Source organism: Podarcis raffonei, chromosome 3 (genome assembly GCF_027172205.1).
Source record: "Podarcis raffonei isolate rPodRaf1 chromosome 3, rPodRaf1.pri, whole genome shotgun sequence".
In the NCBI taxonomy this organism is placed as follows: Eukaryota; Metazoa; Chordata; class Lepidosauria; order Squamata; family Lacertidae; genus Podarcis; species Podarcis raffonei.
Window position 1 is genome coordinate 62,556,870 of NC_070604.1, and position 20,531 is coordinate 62,577,400.

General features: G+C 40.9%; 1 protein-coding gene across 9 annotated transcripts in view; it reads right to left on the reverse strand.

Annotated features, from left to right (window-relative positions):
• The window catches only part of AHI1 (Abelson helper integration site 1), a 67,147-nt gene that overhangs the window by 30,086 nt on the left and 16,530 nt on the right, over nucleotides 1-20,531 (reverse strand). For all 9 annotated transcript variants that reach the window (XR_008329542.1, XM_053381987.1, XM_053381982.1 and 6 more), the window contains 10 exons: nucleotides 19,994-20,179; nucleotides 19,144-19,299; nucleotides 18,003-18,135; nucleotides 16,380-16,503; nucleotides 15,402-15,631; nucleotides 14,314-14,417; nucleotides 13,079-13,197; nucleotides 11,789-11,919; nucleotides 10,551-10,691; nucleotides 7,484-7,683 (listed from right to left, as the gene is read on the reverse strand). Coding sequence is in view for 8 of the 9 variants with exons in the window: in XM_053381987.1 (XP_053237962.1) it covers nucleotides 7,484-7,683; nucleotides 10,551-10,691; nucleotides 11,789-11,919; nucleotides 13,079-13,197; nucleotides 14,314-14,417; nucleotides 15,402-15,631; nucleotides 16,380-16,503; nucleotides 18,003-18,135; nucleotides 19,144-19,299; nucleotides 19,994-20,179 (1,524 nt within the window). In the remaining variant the exon portion in view is untranslated. The remainder of the gene's footprint in view (nucleotides 1-7,483; nucleotides 7,684-10,550; nucleotides 10,692-11,788; nucleotides 11,920-13,078; nucleotides 13,198-14,313; nucleotides 14,418-15,401; nucleotides 15,632-16,379; nucleotides 16,504-18,002; nucleotides 18,136-19,143; nucleotides 19,300-19,993; nucleotides 20,180-20,531) is intronic.

Below are 20,531 nucleotides of genomic sequence, written 5' to 3' on the forward strand. Positions count from 1 at the left end.
TTCACAATGCACTGGGCTTGCTTCACCTATAAACCACAGTTTTATCACAGACAGTTTACTACAAAGTCTGAGTTGAGTAAAACTGCAAGTACAAAAATGTCAGGGATGGGTTTGTGTGTGTGTGCTTTTAAAGAGAAGGCCACATACTTTCTGCCAAGTTTAAACAAAGCTGCTTTGCATTCTCTCTTTGTATTATGGCAGTTCTATGTAAATTATGCAAATATTCATTTTCCATGGGTCTAATTTTCATGTAAAAAAAGTGAATTGTACACAGAAATAAAGAGAATTGAAGCAAGTTCAAGACCGGACAAGTGAATAACTATTTCTCTGGCATTTCTTTGATAATTCAGTGCTGTGACCTTTTCAACTAATAGAATCAAAATTTTCATATATGCTTGCAAGTCAAATTAGGCTGGCAAAGTCAGTACTATGCCTTGTCTTTTTGTTTTTAAGATTCCTTTTTGAAGTTTTGTGCCTTTGGGACATGCTGTTCTTGAACAAACAGTAGTTCTTAAATCATGATTTCCTCAGACTAGGAAGCTGACAATAGTCAGCTACTAGAAAAACTGCACTCTTTTGTTCAATACTGGAGCAGCCCCACATGCAAAACCACTCTAATACAAAAAATACAGTTTTGCAATATAATCTATGCAAACCTGAACTTTGATCCTACATATAAATATATTACTTGCTGCTATTTATATGTCACTTATTGCTCACAGAATAACGACAAGGAAGGCAAAGCCAATTAGTATTAGAAAAGAATTTACTGGAAAATATATTTTCCTATATTGAAATTTTCCTAATGCAATTTGAGTATTTACAGTTCTCCTATGGGCAAATCATACATCATTTCTAGAAAAGTAAGCCATCATAGAAAAAGCTGCTATCTAGCTATTGCCAAAGCAAGTGAGGATTTACTTGCATGTGGAAGATATCCACCGGACTCTAAAATTAGAGTCTCGTTTCTCTGTGCAGTTTGCAGGCAGACGGCACCTCCCATACCCCTATCTAGTCTTACTTTTGTGCACAATGCAAGTTGCTTGTACTCTGAAACATCCTGCACAACTGGCTTTGAGCAAACTTCTCGAAAGCTGTAGCAAAGAATCAACTACACTGCAGCACCATACTGGTGCCATCAGAGTTGGAGCCAAATTTGCCCTCAGCAAACAGAAGGGTTCCTCCCATTAATAGATGAGGCTGCGATCTCATAAACCTCAGAAACCTCATCAGGAGGGCTTTAAACTGACTAATGTGGGGGAGGGAGACAGTGCTCCTGAAGGTAAGAGTCTATCAATTGATGAAGATGATCATCCAAATGTCATAGACCGAATGGAGCAAACAGCACACAGACCTAGTGGTGGGAGGAAAAAATCCTTAAATAAGAGACACGGGGGAATGATTAATGGACTTCAATGTCTGTACACTAATGCGCAAAGTATGGGAAATAAACAAGATGAGCTTGAGCTCTTGGTACAGCAAACTAAATATGACATAATAGGCATCACTGAAACCTGGTGGGATAAGTCCCACGATTGGAATGTAATAATGGAGGGATACAATCTATTTCAGAGAAACAGACCAGACAAGAAAGGAGGAGGAGTGGCGTTATATGTCAGGGATGTGTATACCTGTGAAGAGATCCAAGATTTAGAACCTCAAAGCCAAAGTGAGAGCATTTGGGTCAAAATTAAGGGAGAGAAGAATAACAGTGACCTCATTGTGGGAGTTTACTATAGATCCCCAAGCCAAACGGAGGACATAGATGATGCCTTCCTGGAACAGATGGCCAAGCATGCAAAAGGAAGGGAGATAGTAGTAATGGGGGACTTCAATTACCCGGATATTTGTTGGATGTCAAACTCAGCCAAGAGCATAAGGTCAAACAGATTCCTCACTGGCCTTGCAGACAACTTCATTGTCCAGAAAGTGGGAGAAGCTACAAGAGGAACAGCCATTTTAGATCTGGTCCTAACCAATGTTGATGACCTGGTTAGTGGGGTAGAAGTGGAAGGATCATTAGGCGCGAGTGATCATGCTCTTCTGAAGTTTACTATACAGCGGAAAGGAGCAGCCAAGCATACTAGGACTCAATTTCTCGACTTTAAGAAAGCCGACTTCATAAAACTTAGGGAAGTGCTGGGTGAGATCCCATGGACAGTAATACTAAAAGGAAAGGGAGTTCATGATGGCTGGGAGTTTGTTAAGAGGGAGATAGTAAAAGCACAACTTCAGGCAATACCAATGAGACGGAAACATGGAAGGTGCCTAAAGAAGCCAGGGTGGCTATCTAAAGAACTTTTAACTGAGTTAAGATTAAAAAAGGATGTGTACAAAAAATGGAAAAGGGGGGAAACCACCAAAGAGGAATTCAAACAAATAGCCAGCACGTGTAGACACAAAGTCAGAAAAGCTAAAGCACAGAATGAACTCAGGCTTGCTAGAGAGGTTAAAAGCAACAAAAAAGGCTTTTATGGGTATGTTCGTAGCAAAAGGAAGAACAAAGAAACAGTGGGGTCACTCAGAGGAGAAGATGGTGAAATGCAAACAGGGGACACAGAAAGGGCTGAACTCCTCAATGCCTTCTTTGCCTCAGTCTTCTCCGATAAAAAAAACAATGCCCGACCTGAAGAATTTGGAGCAAATGATTCAGCAGAGGAAACACAGCCCAGAATAACTAAGGAGATAGTACAAGAATACTTGGCTAGTCTAGATGTATTCAAGTCTCCAGGGCCAGATGAACTGCATCCAAGAGTATTAAAAGAACTGGCAGATGTGATTTCAGAACCACTGGCAGTCATCTTTGAGAATTCCTGGAGAACAGGCGAAGTCCCGGCAGACTGGAGGAGGGCAAATGTTGTCCCTATTTTCAAAAAGGGGAAAAGAGAGGACCCAAATAATTACCGCCCAGTCAGTCTGACATCAATACCAGGGAAGATTCTGGAGCAGATCATTAAGCAAACAGTCTGTGAGCACCTGGAAAGGAATGCTGTGATCACCAATAGTCAGCATGGATTTCTGAAAAATAAGTCATGTCAGACTAACCTGATCTCGTTTTTTGACAGAATTACAAGCCTGGTAGATGAAGGGAACGCAGTGGATGTAGCCTACCTTGATTTCAGCAAGGCATTTGACAAGGTGCCCCATGATATTCTTGTAAAGAAGCTGGTAAAATGCGGTCTTGACTATGCTACCACTCAGTGGATTTGTAACTGGCTGACTGACCGAACCCAAAGGGTGCTCATCAATGGTTCCTCTTCATCCTGGAGAAGAGTGACTAGTGGGGTGCCACAGGGTTCTGTCTTGGGCCCGGTCTTATTCAACATCTTTATCAACGACTTGGATGATGGACTCAAGGGCATCCTGATCAAATTTGCAGATGACACCAAACTGGGAGGGGTGGCTAACACCCCAGAGGACAGGAACACACTTCAAAACGACCTTGACAGATTAGAGAACTGGGCCAAAACAAACAAGATGAATTTTAACAGGGAGAAATGTAAAGTATTGCACTTGGGCAAAAAAAATGAGAGGCACAAATACAAGATGGGTGACACCTGGCTTGAGAGCACTACATGTGAAAAGGATCTAGGAGTCTTGGTTGACCACAAACTTGACATGAGCCAACAGTGTGACGCGGCAGCTAAAAAAGCCAATGCAATTCTGGGCTGCATCAATAGGAGTATAGCATCTAGATCAAGGGAAGTAATAGTGCCACTGTATTCTGCTCTGGTCAGACCTCACCTGGAGTACTGTGTCCAGTTCTGGGCACCACAGTTCAAGAAGGACATTGACAAACTGGAACGTGTCCAGAGGAGGGCAACCAAAATGGTCAAAGGCCTGGAAACGATGCCTTATGAGGAACGGCTAAGGGAGCTGGGCATGTTTAGCCTGGAGAAGAGGAGGTTAAGGGGTGATATGATAGCCATGTTCAAATATATAAAAGGATGTCACATAGAGGAGGGAGAAAGGTTGTTTTCTGCTGCTCCAGAGAAGCGGACACGGAGCAATGGATCCAAACTACAAGAAAGAAGATTCCACCTAAACATTAGGAAGAACTTCCTGACAGTAAGAGCTGTTCGACAGTGGAATTTGCTGCCAAGGAGTGTGGTGGAGTCTCCTTCTTTGGAGGTCTTTAAGCAGAGGCTTGACAACCATATGTCAGGAGTGCTCTGATGGTGTTTCCTGCTTGGCAGGGGGTTGGACTCGATGGCCCTTGTGGTCTCTTCCAACTCTATGATTCTATGATTCTATGATTCTATGATTCATAGATGTTCCTTCTGGATTGAGGGGGAAGGTCTTTTCACTGATTCCCCTTCCCTCTGTAGGCACCACCTTCCATGCTGTTCAGAAGGGTCCCTCAACTACCATGAACTTAGTAGCACTTAAATGAACTCTGGATCCAACCCAAAACTAGTTGCAAATGAGACATGCACTGGGCCTGGTTCATTCCAGTCCTCTCCCTTCCTCTCCCTTCTGGTTTCCTTTCTGTCCACCCCCATTACTTGGTCAGCATTCTGTGGATGCTGAGCATGCAAAGTCTCTACTGGGCTGGTTTGAAGAGATGCTGAGGCTTCCATAAGTCTGCTGATACCTTTCCTCTTGCGTGAGGATAGTGTTGTTTTGCCTATCCAAGGACCCAAGTGCTTCAGATAAGTGGGACTGCTCTGGCTATACACAAGTGAGACTGCTACAAAGCATTGCAATATGGCGTATTCCTCTTTGGGCTCGCTCTCCAGGATACTCAGTTGCATTGCTACCCCCCCCCCATTTTCTGCTTCTCCTCCAAGTCAGGCAGAGGGCCTTCTCGGTAGTGGCACCCTCCCTGTGGAACACCCTCCCTTCAGATGTCAATAAAGAACTATACAACTTTTAGGAGACATCTGAAAGCAGCCCTGTATCGGGAAGCTTTTAATTTTTGATGCTTTATTATGTTTTATATATTCTGTAAGCTGCCTAGAGTGGCTGGGGAAACCCAACCAGATGGACAGGGTATTAAATGATGATAATAATAATAATAATAATAATAATAATAATAATAATAATAATACTGAGCATGCTCAGTTCTCACCGCCGATTTTGGGTCCCAGCCTGAACTTAGGCTCCCCACCACCACTGAAAGTGTTGTATTTTGGCAAAACGTGCCCTCCCCCAAATATTGATACTTCCAACCAGAGGCTCCAGATTGAGGGGGTCCAGCATGCGCCTGCAATATTAAGTGAGCTAGGTAGCAGTTCAGCAGAGATGCTGGGGAATCAAACTAGCAAGTATTTGATCATTCCAAAATGGGCTGCTAGTATTTGAACAGTGTTTGTTTGTGTGTGTGTGTGTCACATTTCCAAGCCTCCATGACGTGCAAGTGCTTGCCTCATCCTTGTCAGTGAGTGACTACATAAAGCCTATACATCAAAGCCCTGGCTTTGCTTTTTCTTGAATTTCAATAATGGAATCCATACTAGAAAACCTGGGAAAAATTAAGAAGAATCAAATAAATTGAATGAAAGCTTTAAAACTGAATTTTATCACTGCTAAGGGAAAGACAAAGAGAGAGAGAAATTCTTAAAAGGTAGTTTGTATTTTGAAATTAGTAAAAATTATTAATGCCAAAAAAGAATGGGTACAAATGGAAGAGAGGAGGGAAAGCAAAAGTGGAGGTCATTTATTAAACTTATTGAGATGAATATAAAAAAACCTGCAACTATGTCAAATGAAGGCAAATGTAAAATACTATGACTATTTTATAAATACAATGATACAACTACATTTGAATAAGCCACACCTTTTCTCAGATAACACATAATTATACATACTTTTGGGAGGTACAATATAAACATTTGTCACTTATAAGACATGCCAAAAATTGTAATTATGTTCGCTTCAATCAAGATTCAGAGAGGTCTTTCATTTAGTTCTGAAGCATTTACGGCATTTGCTTCTGGCAGCTATAAAAGTGTACAATGTGTGTGTGCCTATTTTGCCTTAAGTAATAACAATATATTTACAGCTTTTTCATACTTAATTATATTGATCTCAGACAATAAATCCCTGAATTGTTGTGTCATGCATGTAAATCTTTTGACCACCTTGTAGCAACTTTTCTTGCACCTACTGGGATGCATAAGGCTATTGTGACCCACCACTTGGAAATGGGACAGAAATAGGAAGCGTTGGAGGTAAACTACTGAGAGACAGCAAAGTGCATGCTATCTAGGAAATACCACACTTATCCCTACAGAGCAAGGTTATTGCTGCAAACCTGTCTGAAATGCAGCTAGAGAAGAGATAGTGTTACTGAACCCTGGCTGGTGCACCTTGTAACAACATGCTTTCAAGTTGCTATACATCTATTTGTGGGCTGTTGTTTTTATTATTATAAAATATTGTGCTTTTTTAAACAAGAACAATAATTTTAATCTGGAGAAACTGTCTTTCTTTTTGACTGGGTGGGTGTTTTATTATTGCTGGTTCATTAAGTGCTGAGAGCGTATTTTGGCCATTATATTTTTGATTTTCTATTGTGGGGTAGAACAATCCAAACTCGCTCTTCCACAGTGAGGTGAGTGTTTTGCACCAAATGGAGGTGCTGGTCCACTCAGCTCCCCCAGCTAAGCTGGCCTTCTGTTAGCTAGCTGTGGCCCACTGGTGTTATCCCTGCTGACAAGGGCCAGCAGAAAGCCATGAAATGAGGCATTTCTTAGGGCAGGAGGGGCAAAGTTTGCTGGATCCTGACCAATCTCGCTGCTGTCATATAACAGCATCGGGCCCAGTTGTCTTCCCCCTACTTTCTGCTGCAAGTGGCCAGGCTATGGATATGGTGGTGGTTCCTTCTGGCAAAGTTGCCTGCAGAGAATTCTGCTCAGAAAGGCAGCCTATAAATATTTTAAAGATGATAAAATGAATAATAAATAGTATGATGAGATGTGTGCTGAAAAGCAGTAAACCTTAGTTAAGCTTCATTTCCCAATACTTAATGTTATAACAGTATTGGATAGTGGTTAATTCGGTCCATTTAAAAGTCACATTAAAGCAGAAGAGCATGGTGCTGGGGGTATATCTGAGGTTACTCTTTCCATTTTTAAAGGTACCTGTAGAAAGATAAGAAGACAGTGACTCAAGATGCTAGGGCCTGTATCATTAGAATGGCCGTGCTTCTTTGGCATATGCAAACTAGTGGACCAGCACTAGTGGACCAGTAATAGCTGAGCCTAGCTGATATTTATATGTATATTTTGAATAAGCACAACAGAAATGAAGACAGAGAGGAGACATTATTTTTGTCAGATACACTCAAGCTGGATCTAATACAACAGAGCAGATGAAGTAGGACATCCTCAAATAGCAGAAAGATTCCTTGCAAGGAGAAGCCCTCCCCAAGATGCAAAGAGATTGAGGTACTGAAGCAGCCAACCTAAATCCCTCCCCTCTCACCTTACCCACTACAGATGAACAGTTAGTGGGAAATAATAAAGAAATGTAACCATACCATAACAGAATCCAGTTTTTGTTTCACTTTCTGCATCCTCAGAGACATTCTTGCAGCACTGGCAAACTGGTCAGCAGGAGACATTGAGTCCTTTTGTCCAGAAATATCAGCAGAATTACTAAAAATCTGTGGACCTCTAGATGATGTGGATAGATTCAATCCTCTAAAATCTTTTACTAATTCAGCTTCTTGCTGGGCAACTGCAGATGAAAAACATTGGAACGGCACTAAGTTCATCTTTTCATAAAAGATTGTTTAACTTCATACAGTGGTACCTCGGGTTAAGAACTTAATTCGTTCTGGAGGTCCATTCTTAACATGAAACTGTTCTTAACCTGAAGCACCACTTTAGCTAATGGGGCCTCCTGCTGCCGCCACACGATTTCTGTTCTCATCCTGAAGCAAAATTCTTAACCCAAGGTACTATTTCTGGGTTAGCGGAGTCTGTAACCTGAAGCGTCTGTAACCTGAAGTACCACTGTATACTATTGGATCAGAGAAGCCACAAAAAACTGACTAGTCTAAAAATCTGTACAGTGACACCTCGGGTTACAGATGCTTCAGGTTACAGACTCCGCTAACCCAGAAACAGTACCTTGGGTTAAGAACTTTGCTTCAGGATGAGAACAGAAATTGTGTGGCGGCACAGCAGCGGGAGGCCCAATTAGCTAAAGTGGTACCTCAGGTTAAGAACAGTTTCAGGTTAAAAACAGATGTCCAGAACGAATTAAGTTCTTAACCTGAGGTACCACTGTAGTCATAATTAATTCCCTATGCCTGGATAGTATGTATACCACAGATCAAGAAAGATACTATCAGGTTTGAAAGGATACTAACTGGCTGGTCCCTGGAAGCTTTTTATCTTTTGGGTAGGCACTCTGGCAATTCAGAGAAACACGCCAAAGCGGGCCTCATGGAGGGGAAATAGTTGACCTCAGCCTCACAGAAGTGGCGGCAAATAAAGGTAAGGTGGCAGGCGGGCAGAGGATGGCAGGCTGAGTTGGTGTGATGGCCTGGGAATCCGATTCAGAGACTGAACCGGAGGAATCCCAGCCTGCACAGGATTCCCGCCTCCAGGGCCGGCTGAACTGGGGCAGGGCCTTGATTCTGAAGCGCCTGCACCTGTGCCAGATCCTCAGGAGCAGGCACCAGGTGATTCCACTCTGGCTCCGGAGGTGGTTGAGGACTCAGTGCCTACAGGTGCGCCTCTCCCAGCCCTGTTAGGGGAAGGTGAGTCTCGCCCTGGGTCCAGTAACCCTCCAGCCTCTCCTGAGCTGCAGAGGCTCAGGGCAGAGAGGCGAAGGGAACTGGTTTCTCCCAGGAGGAGTGCTCGCCTTGAGGCCAGGGGAGGCAGGTCTCCTGGGGGCCGGGACCGCCCCTGGCCTCAGAGAAGATAAAGGCCAGTCAGCCCGGTCCCAGGTTGCAGGAGCAACGTCGTTGAAGAGCTGTTTCAGCCAGCACCCAGTCCTGTTCCTCCAGAGTTCCTGTCCTTGCCTGGCTCCTCGCTCTGGACCCCGCTTCGCCCATGGAGGACTGTCTGCTGACCCTCAACTCAGGTCCTGGACCTCGCCCCACGGTAACCTCCCCCCAGGACCAGCACAGTTGGCCTGGCTGGGCTGTGGGGTCACACACACTCAACGCGCCCCCCCCCCAATGTTGGGCACAACTTGGCACCTCTGTCTAGAACACTTGGACGTCAGCAAGTTGGGAAGGCCAACATAGACTGGATACTTTATATGACTTCACTGAACTGCCTCAAAGCTGAAAGCAGAAAGATAGCATATGAATACTTGAAACAAACTTGCTCTACTATATGTGATTTGAGAGGGGGAGACAACTGAAAATCTTGCCTGTAAAGAGTAAAGAGTTTAGAAGCACTACAGAGAAAACCATTTATCTCTGAATAACGAAAGGCCCAAAGCCATTTGTTCTCCTGTTCACTGCCTTTATAATTTTTTTAAAAAATGAAAATCATTGTGAAAAAGGTCTTATAAAATAGCTAAGGTAGAGGGCTTCTTTCCTGCATTGCAAAAGATGCTCCATAAGAGCATGTCCACATCAGAAATTCCTCCCCCTTCCACTGCAAACAATTGAGCTGTAGCAGGAGCATAAAAAACACAAACGAAAAAGCTTTTCTCTTCATGCAGGGATGTAGCTCAGGGGACACTGAGACTGCTACCCCATCCTGGCACCCTGAAATGCCTATGTCTGTAATATACCTAAGAGTGAGATTATCTTGTAGTACAGGTTTCGATAGAGAAGCTCGGCATTCTTGGCGATGAAGACATGCCCTTGCCTAGCAATCTGGGCTGGTAAACTCCTGTCCTCAAAGTACGTTTTTGGCGTTTTCATTGCAATAATCTTTCTTTACCGCTAGGGGATGCTGGGGCAGGTCTAACAATAACCTCCTTTATCCTTTCTCTGGCTTTCATCATCGCTAAAAGCTAGCTTTGATATTTTACTGGCATTACATTTATTTGGGCTATCCTCAAGATTTTTGAAAACCTGTTTCTGAAACAACTGGCAAGGCAATGCACTCCAAAAGCATAGATGCAGCCATAGTCTTGGCAAATAACATTTAAGCACAACAAGAGTAAATTTCTTTGGCAAGAGCTTTGTGCCAGTATATTAGGCTTTAACTATGTCCAAGCTATACATTATGCTAAATGTGTAGTGTGCAGCTATGCCCATGTTTTTTATTTAATTAGAAGCACAGGAATGGGGATTAGGGGGGATTAAGGGGACTCAGGGGTGCAGCAGAGAACGTCTAGCTCTAACACAGCTGCTCTCTGGGTGAAAAATCTCCCTCTCACATGCAGCTAAGAAGCTTGGCAAGAGGGAATTTCCATATGCATTGCAGTCCTGATCACAATCTCTTTCCCCACACCCAGATATTACAGGAAGAAATATCCCCACTTTGGAACTGAGGAGGGGAGCAGAGATCCCTGCAAGGCTGGTAGAATGATAGCTGCCCACCACTTTGGCTTCAAAGTCGGGAGAATGGCCTGTCACAGTCGCTGCAGATTAGGAAATGCTAGATAGACCTATACAGTCACACACAAATTACCTTTGTAATCATAAATGTACACGAGTATAGGCTGGTTTTGACCAAAGGCACAAAATGATACCATATGCTCATGTGGATGGAAGGCAACATCACGAACTGGAGATGTGAAGGAAAGATCAGAGTACATGGCTACCTGATCACCTACAAAAAGAAAGTTAAAATTAAAAAGAAACGGTTAGACAGAGCTTTATTCAAATGGCTATGCATTTCTTCATTAGTAGAGTTAGTTTGACTTTAATGAGTCCAATGACCAAAGAATGATCTCATACTTGCCATCTGAGAATTATAGGCAAATATCCTGCTCATAACATGTTTAGCTTCTCATCTTTTCCTTTTGTACAGGTACAAAATACTTATCTGCTGCTCTATTTTGTTGCTATGGTGTTTTTTATGCTGTGTCTACATTAATGAAAAACTTTATTTGTTGGTGTGTGTGTCAACTATATCAGTAAAAGTATTGAGGAAAGCCCATATAAACGACCACCAGTTAGAAAAATAATCGAAGTGGGAAAGATAAGAAAACCTGAAACTAGCACTGTGCACCAACTACAAAATTCAGTTTGGAACCCAATTCATTCTTTCAGAAAATAGCACACCTCATTCTGAGGTGCTTCATGTTGTGCCAGATGTGGCTTAGAGTCTGTCTGAATCAGCACTATTTCTACCCCAAGACCATTTACTATTGAACATCTGGAGGGTTGAGTGACCCCCCACCTCCCAAACACATTTGAGGGGCACATGAGTGGAGAAGTTTCATGCACAAACAGAAGTCCTTGCCCAAACAGGATGAAATTGTTGGATACAAGCTACAGTGATTATTCACACCCAATGAAACCCTGGATTTGAGGGCTATGTATGGTTTGAGTTAATCACAGTTTGCCCAGTTCAGACAAAGCAGTAAACTATAGATCACCAAGAACCAGAATGTAGGTGAAGAAACTGTGGCGCACAGTGGGTAGGGAAAGAGAGCAGCGATTGCTAAAGCCTTTTGTATGTGATTTAACTCAGATACTCCCTCTCACACACAAACAAACACCTCTACCAAATTAAGTAGAAAGGGGCAAAAAGATCAGTCACTTAAATCAGCATACAGGAAGCAATGGATAGAAGGCAAACAGATCTGCATTTTTGATTCTATGCCAAAGTTACATGAAAAGCCTCATTTAAAATATGTTAACCTGGAAATGAAAAAAATATATAGTTCTTTTCTAACAGCTTAAAATAATGAATGTCCATACCTGTTTCTGGATTCCAGACATAGGCTATACCATCTTCACTTCCAGAAAAAAGGAATGTTCCACATGGTGTTAAAGTACTGCGGATTTTTTCTCGATAGTTTGTTGCACCAATATATTTCTTTGTGGCAAGGCTAGAAAAAAATTCAAAAAGATGTTATAAAAGCTGAATTTCACTTTACTGTGAGTTTTCGCTCCAGGATGTGGTAGACAAACATCCTCAGACCACAGAATGACCCTCCCTCAGAGTCATTTGATAGAGACAGAGTCAATCTAGATGCATCATCCAAAGGAATAGGAGGCTCTCAGTACCAAGACTTTTGATCATCATAATTCCAATTAAGCCCTTGAAATTTAACTGATATACAGTCAAACAGAAATAAGGTATAGCTCTCAGTTAGTAGAAATAGCAACAGGTCAGAATTCAAACTGTCTCATTTGAAGCCAAAACTGAAGGTGAAAAAAATGCCACATCCTGAAATGAATCTTCATCCTAAATTGAATTCTGCTTCCAAAGAAAGTGGCACAAGGGCTTTCTTGTGCATCCATGAGGTCCAAGAGTAGTACCTCTACTGGTAGGGTCACTCCTACCCACCATCATCCCCCATAGCTGAGTTTAGGTCTTTATTTTGAGGTAAGGGTTTCTCAATCCTTGCACTGCTATAGGGACAGAATGATGAATGAGATAGGCATTATGTCTGATAAGGCAGGAATCTTATGCTGGTTGTAATTCTGCATCTCTCTTCCTCTAACATGAATACCAAATCCCTCTGTGTATCTACAATAACTCTCAGGTACTGGATTATCTGTGAGGGTACAACAGAACATTTTCAAGGCATTCATAAGGCCTTGTGCAAGCATGCAGAACTTCTTGAGGAATCAGTGAAGGTATCTTACTTTTAGAAGGTTCTAGGGGATTTTCTGAGGATTTTCTTTTAGTGATACTTTCCTACTTCCAATCTCCCACCTACTAACTAAAATGCACAAAGGAAAGACTGCTAATGATTGAAAATTAAAAATACGGGCTCAGGCCCCACATATGAGTAGGATCCAGGGGAAACCCTACCTACCCCACTCACAATGCAGAATTAATTCAGGAGCCCTTTTCTCCCTTTTAGATTCATACTGCTTTGTGGCCCCCGGAAGGAATAACTTTTTGGAGGTCTAAGGTCCTCCTACTATCCCTGGAAATAATAGGTCAATTTAGGTTATTTTTAAGTGTGTGGAAAGAAAAGAGAACCCAAATATCATTTTAACGCTTTAAAACAAAGTAAGTCACTTTTAGATACTTACATTCGGAGATCCATAATTCTCACAGTACTGTCTTTAGTATGGATCAATAAACGCCTTCCATTTGGATGTACCTCTAAATGATTGATTGCAGTCCCTTTAAAATCATCATCATTTATCTCCTACAAAAAACACCGACAGAGCTAAAAAACATGGATGCAATACAGTATACTCATAAGCAGAAGCCCCCTCCCAGGTCAAAGCAAAGGCCTATCTAGTCTAGCAACCCATTGTGGAGATCAGATACCTCTGCAAAGTCCATTTCCCATGGTTGATTCTGAGCAAAGGCTATTCAGAGGCATAGTGTCTATGCTCCTATAGTAACTACAAAGTTATCATTGCTAGCAACCTTATCATCCATGAGTTTGTCTAATCCCCCCTGAAAGTCATTTACATTGGCAGCCAACACTACTTCTTATGGAGAAGAATCTCAACACAAAAGAGCCTTGTTGGACTAGGACTCATATAGTCCAGAATTATGTTCTTAAAGTACCCAACCAGATGACAATAGGAAGCACACAAGCAGTACCTGAGCTCAACATACTGTCTCTACTTTTGATTCCCAGCAACTGGTATTTAGAGGCATACCTCTGAATGTGGAGGTGGAGCATAGCCAACATGGCTAGTAGCCACTAATAGTCCTATCCCCCATAAACTGGTCTAATTCTCCTTTAAAGTCATCCAAGTTGATTACCATAACTGCATTCTGTGCCAGCAAATTCCATAGTTTAACTATGTGCTGAGTGGAGAAGTACGCTCTTTCATCTGTCCTGAATCTTTCAAAATGCAGTTTCGGTGGATGGCCCCGGGTTCTAGAATTATACCAGAGGGAGAAAAACTCCATCCACTTTCTCTGCACCATACATAATCTTACACACCTCCATCGTATTTCTCCTTAATTGCCTTTCCTCTGAGCTAAAAGGCTCCAAATGATGTAACATTTTCTCATAGGGAAGTTGCTCTATTCTAAGTGACTGCACCACTTTTATTTTCAAAATTTCAGTCCCTTTCTCAAGGGGGTTCAAGGAGGGGGCAAGGGCAGGGAATCCCACTTGCAGGACTGGTTTGGTGAATCCTGTCTACGTACCACTTACCTACTGCTAACAGGAACAAAACTCTAAGCTTTCCTGTATATGGCTACAAACCTACTTGTTTCCAGCATCTTTCCATAAAATTACATGTCTTAAATGCTTCAACCTGCACAGAAGTTATTTTATTACTTTAAAATATCTATATACCTTATCAATACCCCAGTTTTGGATTGGTGATTGAGAATTGCCTTTTACCAAAGTATTCCAGATGATGATCAGCCCTGTGCTGTCTCCAGAAAACATATGAAATCCTAGAAAATAGTAATTTGTTTACTTAATGTCATACAGTATTCAGATAACACAAGTCAGAAAATATTTTCTAGTCAAATCTCTTTTCCCTTTGGCATCTCTTTCTTTTGCTCCAAATGCCTGTTTCCTGTTTCTTTTGTGACTCTTGTTTCCCCCGGTCCCCCAGTTGTCTCCAGAGCTGAGTCTTTAGCACCCAGTTTTTCTCACCTTACATAGGTGTGAGAAAAGCTGTGGGAGAGCTGCAAGCAGTACGCAAGTACAAAGTTTACAAGTTTGCCATGGGGAAATACCAGTATGTTCGGGGAAACTTTCATGGCGCACACAATGGTCACATAAATTGTAGAACGACTGCTAGTCTCGTGGTTTTAGGGCCCAATTACATTTTTAAAAAAATTTAAAAATTGATATCCCACTTTTCACCACGTAGGCCTCAAAGTGGCTCACTGTAATAAATATACAGCATTTAAAATGTTAATGAAAGCTCAAAATTTTAAACCACACCAATTTAAAGTTACATGTGACATGGGAGATCACTGGCCAGATGCCACATATGATATGCAACCCTGAATGTGATCAAATTTTTTCCCATCCTAGTCATCTCACATTCTGTCTAATCACATGAATTTTCACAATCATTTATTTATTTATTTCTATTTAATGAGCACTTCGCTCCCATTTGCATCGAACAATGCACATAATATGCTTTTCTCGTGCTGTGCTTTGATTAAAGGGACCTTGTCTTTTTTTTTAAAAAAGGGCATGAATGGGAAGAAGATTCTGCAGGTGGCACAGGCCCTTCTGATCAGCCACACCCCTTTCCCCTCTGTGCTTAGCCATGTTCTATTATCAACAAGGCTGTCACAATCTCTCAGCTGCCGTCTACAAAATGATAACAGTCACGCCACACCTGGGAAGAGTTATTATAAAGATGAATGAGCTAAATTGTTGCATACAGCATTATCAGAGTGAAATGATTCAAAACTTGCCTTCTGCATCAAAGCACAATGTATTGATAAAACTTTTGTGACCATCAAACTCTTGTAGAAGCTGCCCATAAATGTCCTTCACTTTTGCATTCCATACTCTAATCACAGAGTCGTAACATCCTGTCACTATGATATATTCAGCTACTGGATGGTACTTAGCAGTGTAGACAAAGGAAGGATGAGGGAAAACTCTCACGGCTGATGTAGCCTGGGCTTCAATTTTCCACATTCTAGAAGGAAACAATATTTAGGAAACTATTAACTTAATGTCTTTTAGAAAATGCAGTATGTGATTTAATTACCGAGTCATATGCTAGCCAGATATCTAGAATGGATATCATTTCTTCACTGAATTATTACAAAGAATCCAAATTACATTCATTTGCTTTTTGTGCTGTCCTCTATCTTAAGAAGTAATTTGTGCTTTGTTTTGTTTTAACTTTAAATGCCTTAAGTATTTCCCCCCATGCAAATGCCATTTTGAAGTGCCAGTTTATCCAGTATAACCTAGCAGAGTGTCACTGCTGTAACTGGAGGTTTGCATTAAACAGAAATAAAATCCTCATCTCTTCTTTAGTGCAAGAGTGAAAGGGCAACAATAAAAAGTAAAAATTTATATGAAGTGAGGGTAAAGAGAACAGGATACAGTCAAAAAGATGTCTGTAGAATATGGTTGAGTGGAGGGTTTTGTTTTATTTTCTCCTCAAGAGATTGCCTTTGCCAAAAAGTGATCCTATGAGGATGATATTTATTAAATAACCAGAACACCCTTACACATACTAAGGCCCTAAAGGTAGGGAGCAGTTGCAAAAAAACCCACAAAAACAACTTCCACTCTCCTTGCAGTGGAACTGTAGTGGTTCTGTCATGGAATTCTCCCACACCCTGTCTGTGAAAAAGAAGGGAAAGAGGCAGACATATAATATGTTAATTCACTTTATGTTACCATTGAAATAAGATGAACTCACTTATACTAACCTTGCCGTACCATCTGAGGATGCGGTAAGGAGATGCTGGTTATCTTTTGACCAGCAAAGATCATATACAATGTTCAGGTGTCCATAAAATTCCACCAGGTTTTGCCCAGAAGGAATCTCATATACTGATGAAAACACAAAAAAGCTTTTTAAGGGGTTAGGAATAGGTAAAATTAAGAAATCATGAACATCAAGGAAGCATCCAAACGGAAACTATTTGGTTTCAAAAAGTACTTCACACAAACACAAGCACACTGTCCTAGGATGTTGTAATAGTCACCAGATTAGATGGCTTTAAGAGGAAATTAAACGAATGCAGAGAGAATAAGCTACCAGCAGCTACTGGACATGATAGTTATATCCGGCCTCCACCAACATCTGATTTTCAGAAGTGGCTGCCAGATGTATGTTAAGAGTCTAAATTTAAAATAAGCATGCAAGTATCTATTTCCATCTAGTGGCTGAATGAGAATTATGTATGTGTGGTAAACTTTTAAATAAAGTGTTTTCGCAAAATAGCATTATAAAGCACTCCAATTCAAGAACAATAATACTATTTCAGTGTCCTTTTCTCCTGCTACGTAACTGCTCATCGATAGGGAAGCTTGGTGAGAAACCACAAATACTGCAAAAGTCATTACTGGCTACACTATCATTTGCTGTAAGCCACATTCATTTTCTACACATATTTTTATCTGCAAACTTTCTTCTATGTCACTTCTTTTGCTTGTAGCAGTTTGCTGCTTTTTTCGAGCCATGCTCCCTCACGTTCATCGTTCAAATACCTCAACACTTACTTCTTTCTAAAACCCTTCTGGAACCATCTCAGAGTACCTAATATCTATATGTTTCTCTCTCCCCCCTCCATATTTATATCTCATCTTTTCTTTGTTGCCCAGAGCTCCTTTGGCAGTATGGGCTAGATATAATCATAATCATCATTTCTTCAATCATGGAGCCTAAGGAGGCTTGACAAGTGGTTCAAACTTAACTGCTTGTTATATCAGTTGTTACTGTTGTTGTTGCATTTTTTATTATCATTATTATTTATTTGATTTCTTACCCCACCCTTCACCATAAGGTCCAGGGCAGGTTATTTATTTTTATTTATTTATAAAATGTTTAAATGTTGTATTTTAAAATGACTAAATAAATAAACAATACAATATTAAAGATTTTTTTTAACAAATTAAATACAGTTTTAAATAAATTACAGCCACAAGAACAGGATGGATTGTAAAATATATTTCTCATGTGTCAAAGGCCAGGGTAAAGAGGTGTGTCTTCAGCATCTGACACAGCTACATAACGAAGGTGCCAAATGAATCAATGTGGGGAAGGAATTCCATAAGTTAGGGGCTGTCACAAAGGATGCCCTCTCCTAGGCTACCTCAGGACTGTGGAATTACCAAGAGAGCCCCCTCTGCCAGTCTTAAACTGAAAACCGCCTTCCTCAGCTGTCCCACTGACCAATTTCTTCTGCCTGAGAGAGGATGCAGCAAAAGTACTGTAACACTTGTGTCTTAGGGTAATCTTTTCAAAAACATGAAACTAGGAGACAAAAACACTTATTATTTTGAGGCTCTGTATTAAAAGTGAAACACGCCGTAAGGCTGTGACTTACAAATAATAGGATAAGCATCTCTTCCTGCACAACCTGCTGCTAAGGTTCGTCCGTCTTCGGAAAAGCGAATACAGAAACATCCCATATCTCCCGCTCGTAGGGAAAACAGATGTTTATTTGGTATACGGCAAACCTGCATTTCCAAAGCAAGCCGTTATTTCCACAGTGGTATTTTCATCATCAACTAATTGTAACTATTTCCAGGAAGGTATCAGTGATAGACTGTTACAGCAAACTTTTGATAAAAAAACGCGCTGTTAACATAGGAAAAATGGAACGGTGGCAGATGTGTGTTCACCGGCATGGGAGAATGGGGTGCTGATCTGGGCCCTGAGCCAGTTACTTGCTTAACCCTAGTGGGGTAGAGATGGAGTAATCAATGAGAAACTGGTGCAAGACCCCTGTTCTGGTATACAGAACATTCTGTATTAGAGCCTCAGGTCTGCTTTTCCGTCAAAATAAAAGTGGTCAATTTAAGTATGATTCTTTTAAAAGCATGAATAAGGTAACAGACCGTTTTGCCATAAGAGAACCTATGCTTAAATGTAGGATCTCCATGACTCTGTAAGGTAGATCTTGCAATCAGCATGGCAAATTCTGAAAGCACGCATCACTTTCTCTCTAAAGTGAGGGAAGCAGGGAGAGAAATGCATGAGCTTGAGGAACAAGCTTTTTCTCCCATTCAACCAGCTAAGTAGAATTATGGTATGTAATTGTTGGCTTGCTTGTTTTGCTTTTTAAAGATATATACCCATTCAATTAAAAATAATTAAAAGAAAAAGAATCCTGTGGACAAAAGTACTGCCTGAACAGGTCCAAAGAAATCTGGGGGACACTGATAATAGTGCTAACACACTAATTTTCATGCTTTTTATTAAGCTGTTTTCTTAATTTGACTATCTACACTTCACTGCTAAATTCTAACGCATGCCTCTACTGCAACACTGCAAAACCTTCACAGTTGACATGGAAATTATTAGTGGTTGGGACTTTTCACATACACTGGGGCGGGGGGGGGGCGGGGGGGGAATTAAACCATTTGTTTTGTGCTTACACCTGAAAACAAGAAAGTGCTGCTATACAATTATAGATTGCACCCTAGAAAAACAATCCTTATGTACAAAGGTATGAAAACTCTTGCCTGTCCAGGAAATCGTGACCACTTATGTAGTTCTTCTTTTTTCACATGTGGTCCAGAACTATTTGCTTTTTTAGATACTTCACTTTGCAGGTCCAAGAATGATGGAGAATGATATTCCTGCTGAACAGCCATCATAGACCGTAAAGAAGGATCTACCTACAAATAGATTAAAAGTGTAATAGGACAAATTTCTTTTGGCAGATGTAAACTATCAGGGTGATATCCAAGAAAGCCATACCCCAATTACGTAGACCCATTGAAAGGGACTTCTGTTACTTAAGTCAATTGCTTACAGTGGGTCTGCTCTAAATATGACTAATGCTACATATCAATCCAAAAGAACTGCATAATTTAACATGGAAATGAACTTGTATTTCAGAAGAACTGGAACGAAGTCTGACCAATATTTCTGAAATCTTGAAAGAGTCATCTTAAAAATTGTACATTTAAAAATAAAATAAATGTAACACAGATATATTTTAGGTTCCTTGACAGATCTCTATTATTGCAAGTCTATTCATTTCAGCAGATTTTCACCAGACTGAATGAAAGAAGCGGCTGAAAATGCTTCATGGATCTCTCTCCCTTCCCTTTAAATACAAAATTCAGCACCTGGCCGGCAGAAAAGTAGCCAAAGTTCCAGCGATGACTGTACAGGAAGAACCAGATGTGAAATGTTCAAGTATTTAATGGAACATGCCAATTGTTTCCGTTCTATAGCTTGTTATAAAAGGCCAACAAAAAAACAACTTTTCTCAGATTCACGCCCACAGATATATCTCTGCTGAAGTTTAGTTGGTAGACATAACTGAACTCTGCTGAAGTTAAGTTGGTAGCAACTTAAACTTACATGTTCTGGAAGTTTAATGCCCTTTATAGTTACATACAGTGTTGAGGGGTAATGGTTTCTGGGACATTTTGCCCACCAATCATAAATTTCCACAATATTTAGTTGCGATCTGGACCTTGGAGGAGGGCAATATAGTTGGAGACGTAATTTTCCACCAACATTCAGAACTCCATTTGCACCCACAAGCTGAAAAGACAAAATTCTTGAAGTGAAAAAATGTGTGATTACTAGTTGTGGGTGACGATGATGTAGTTTTTACAAGCTAAATGCTAGTAGAACTTTGGAGAAGTCGATTTTTGATGTTCTGTTGCTGTAAGAGGTACATCATGCTATGATATAGGGCCTTCTTATTCCTGTTCATGGAATGATCTTCCCTCTGAAGCAGAGTTGACACCAGCTTATTTACTTGGGATTTTGTGAAATATTAATCTAGTCAGCCTTAGATTAAGAAGGAGGGAAGTGCTTTGCAGTTTGACAATTATTGTTGTATTTAGTATTTTTTTCTGTTTCTTCTGGGTTCTTTTAATTGATAAACAAT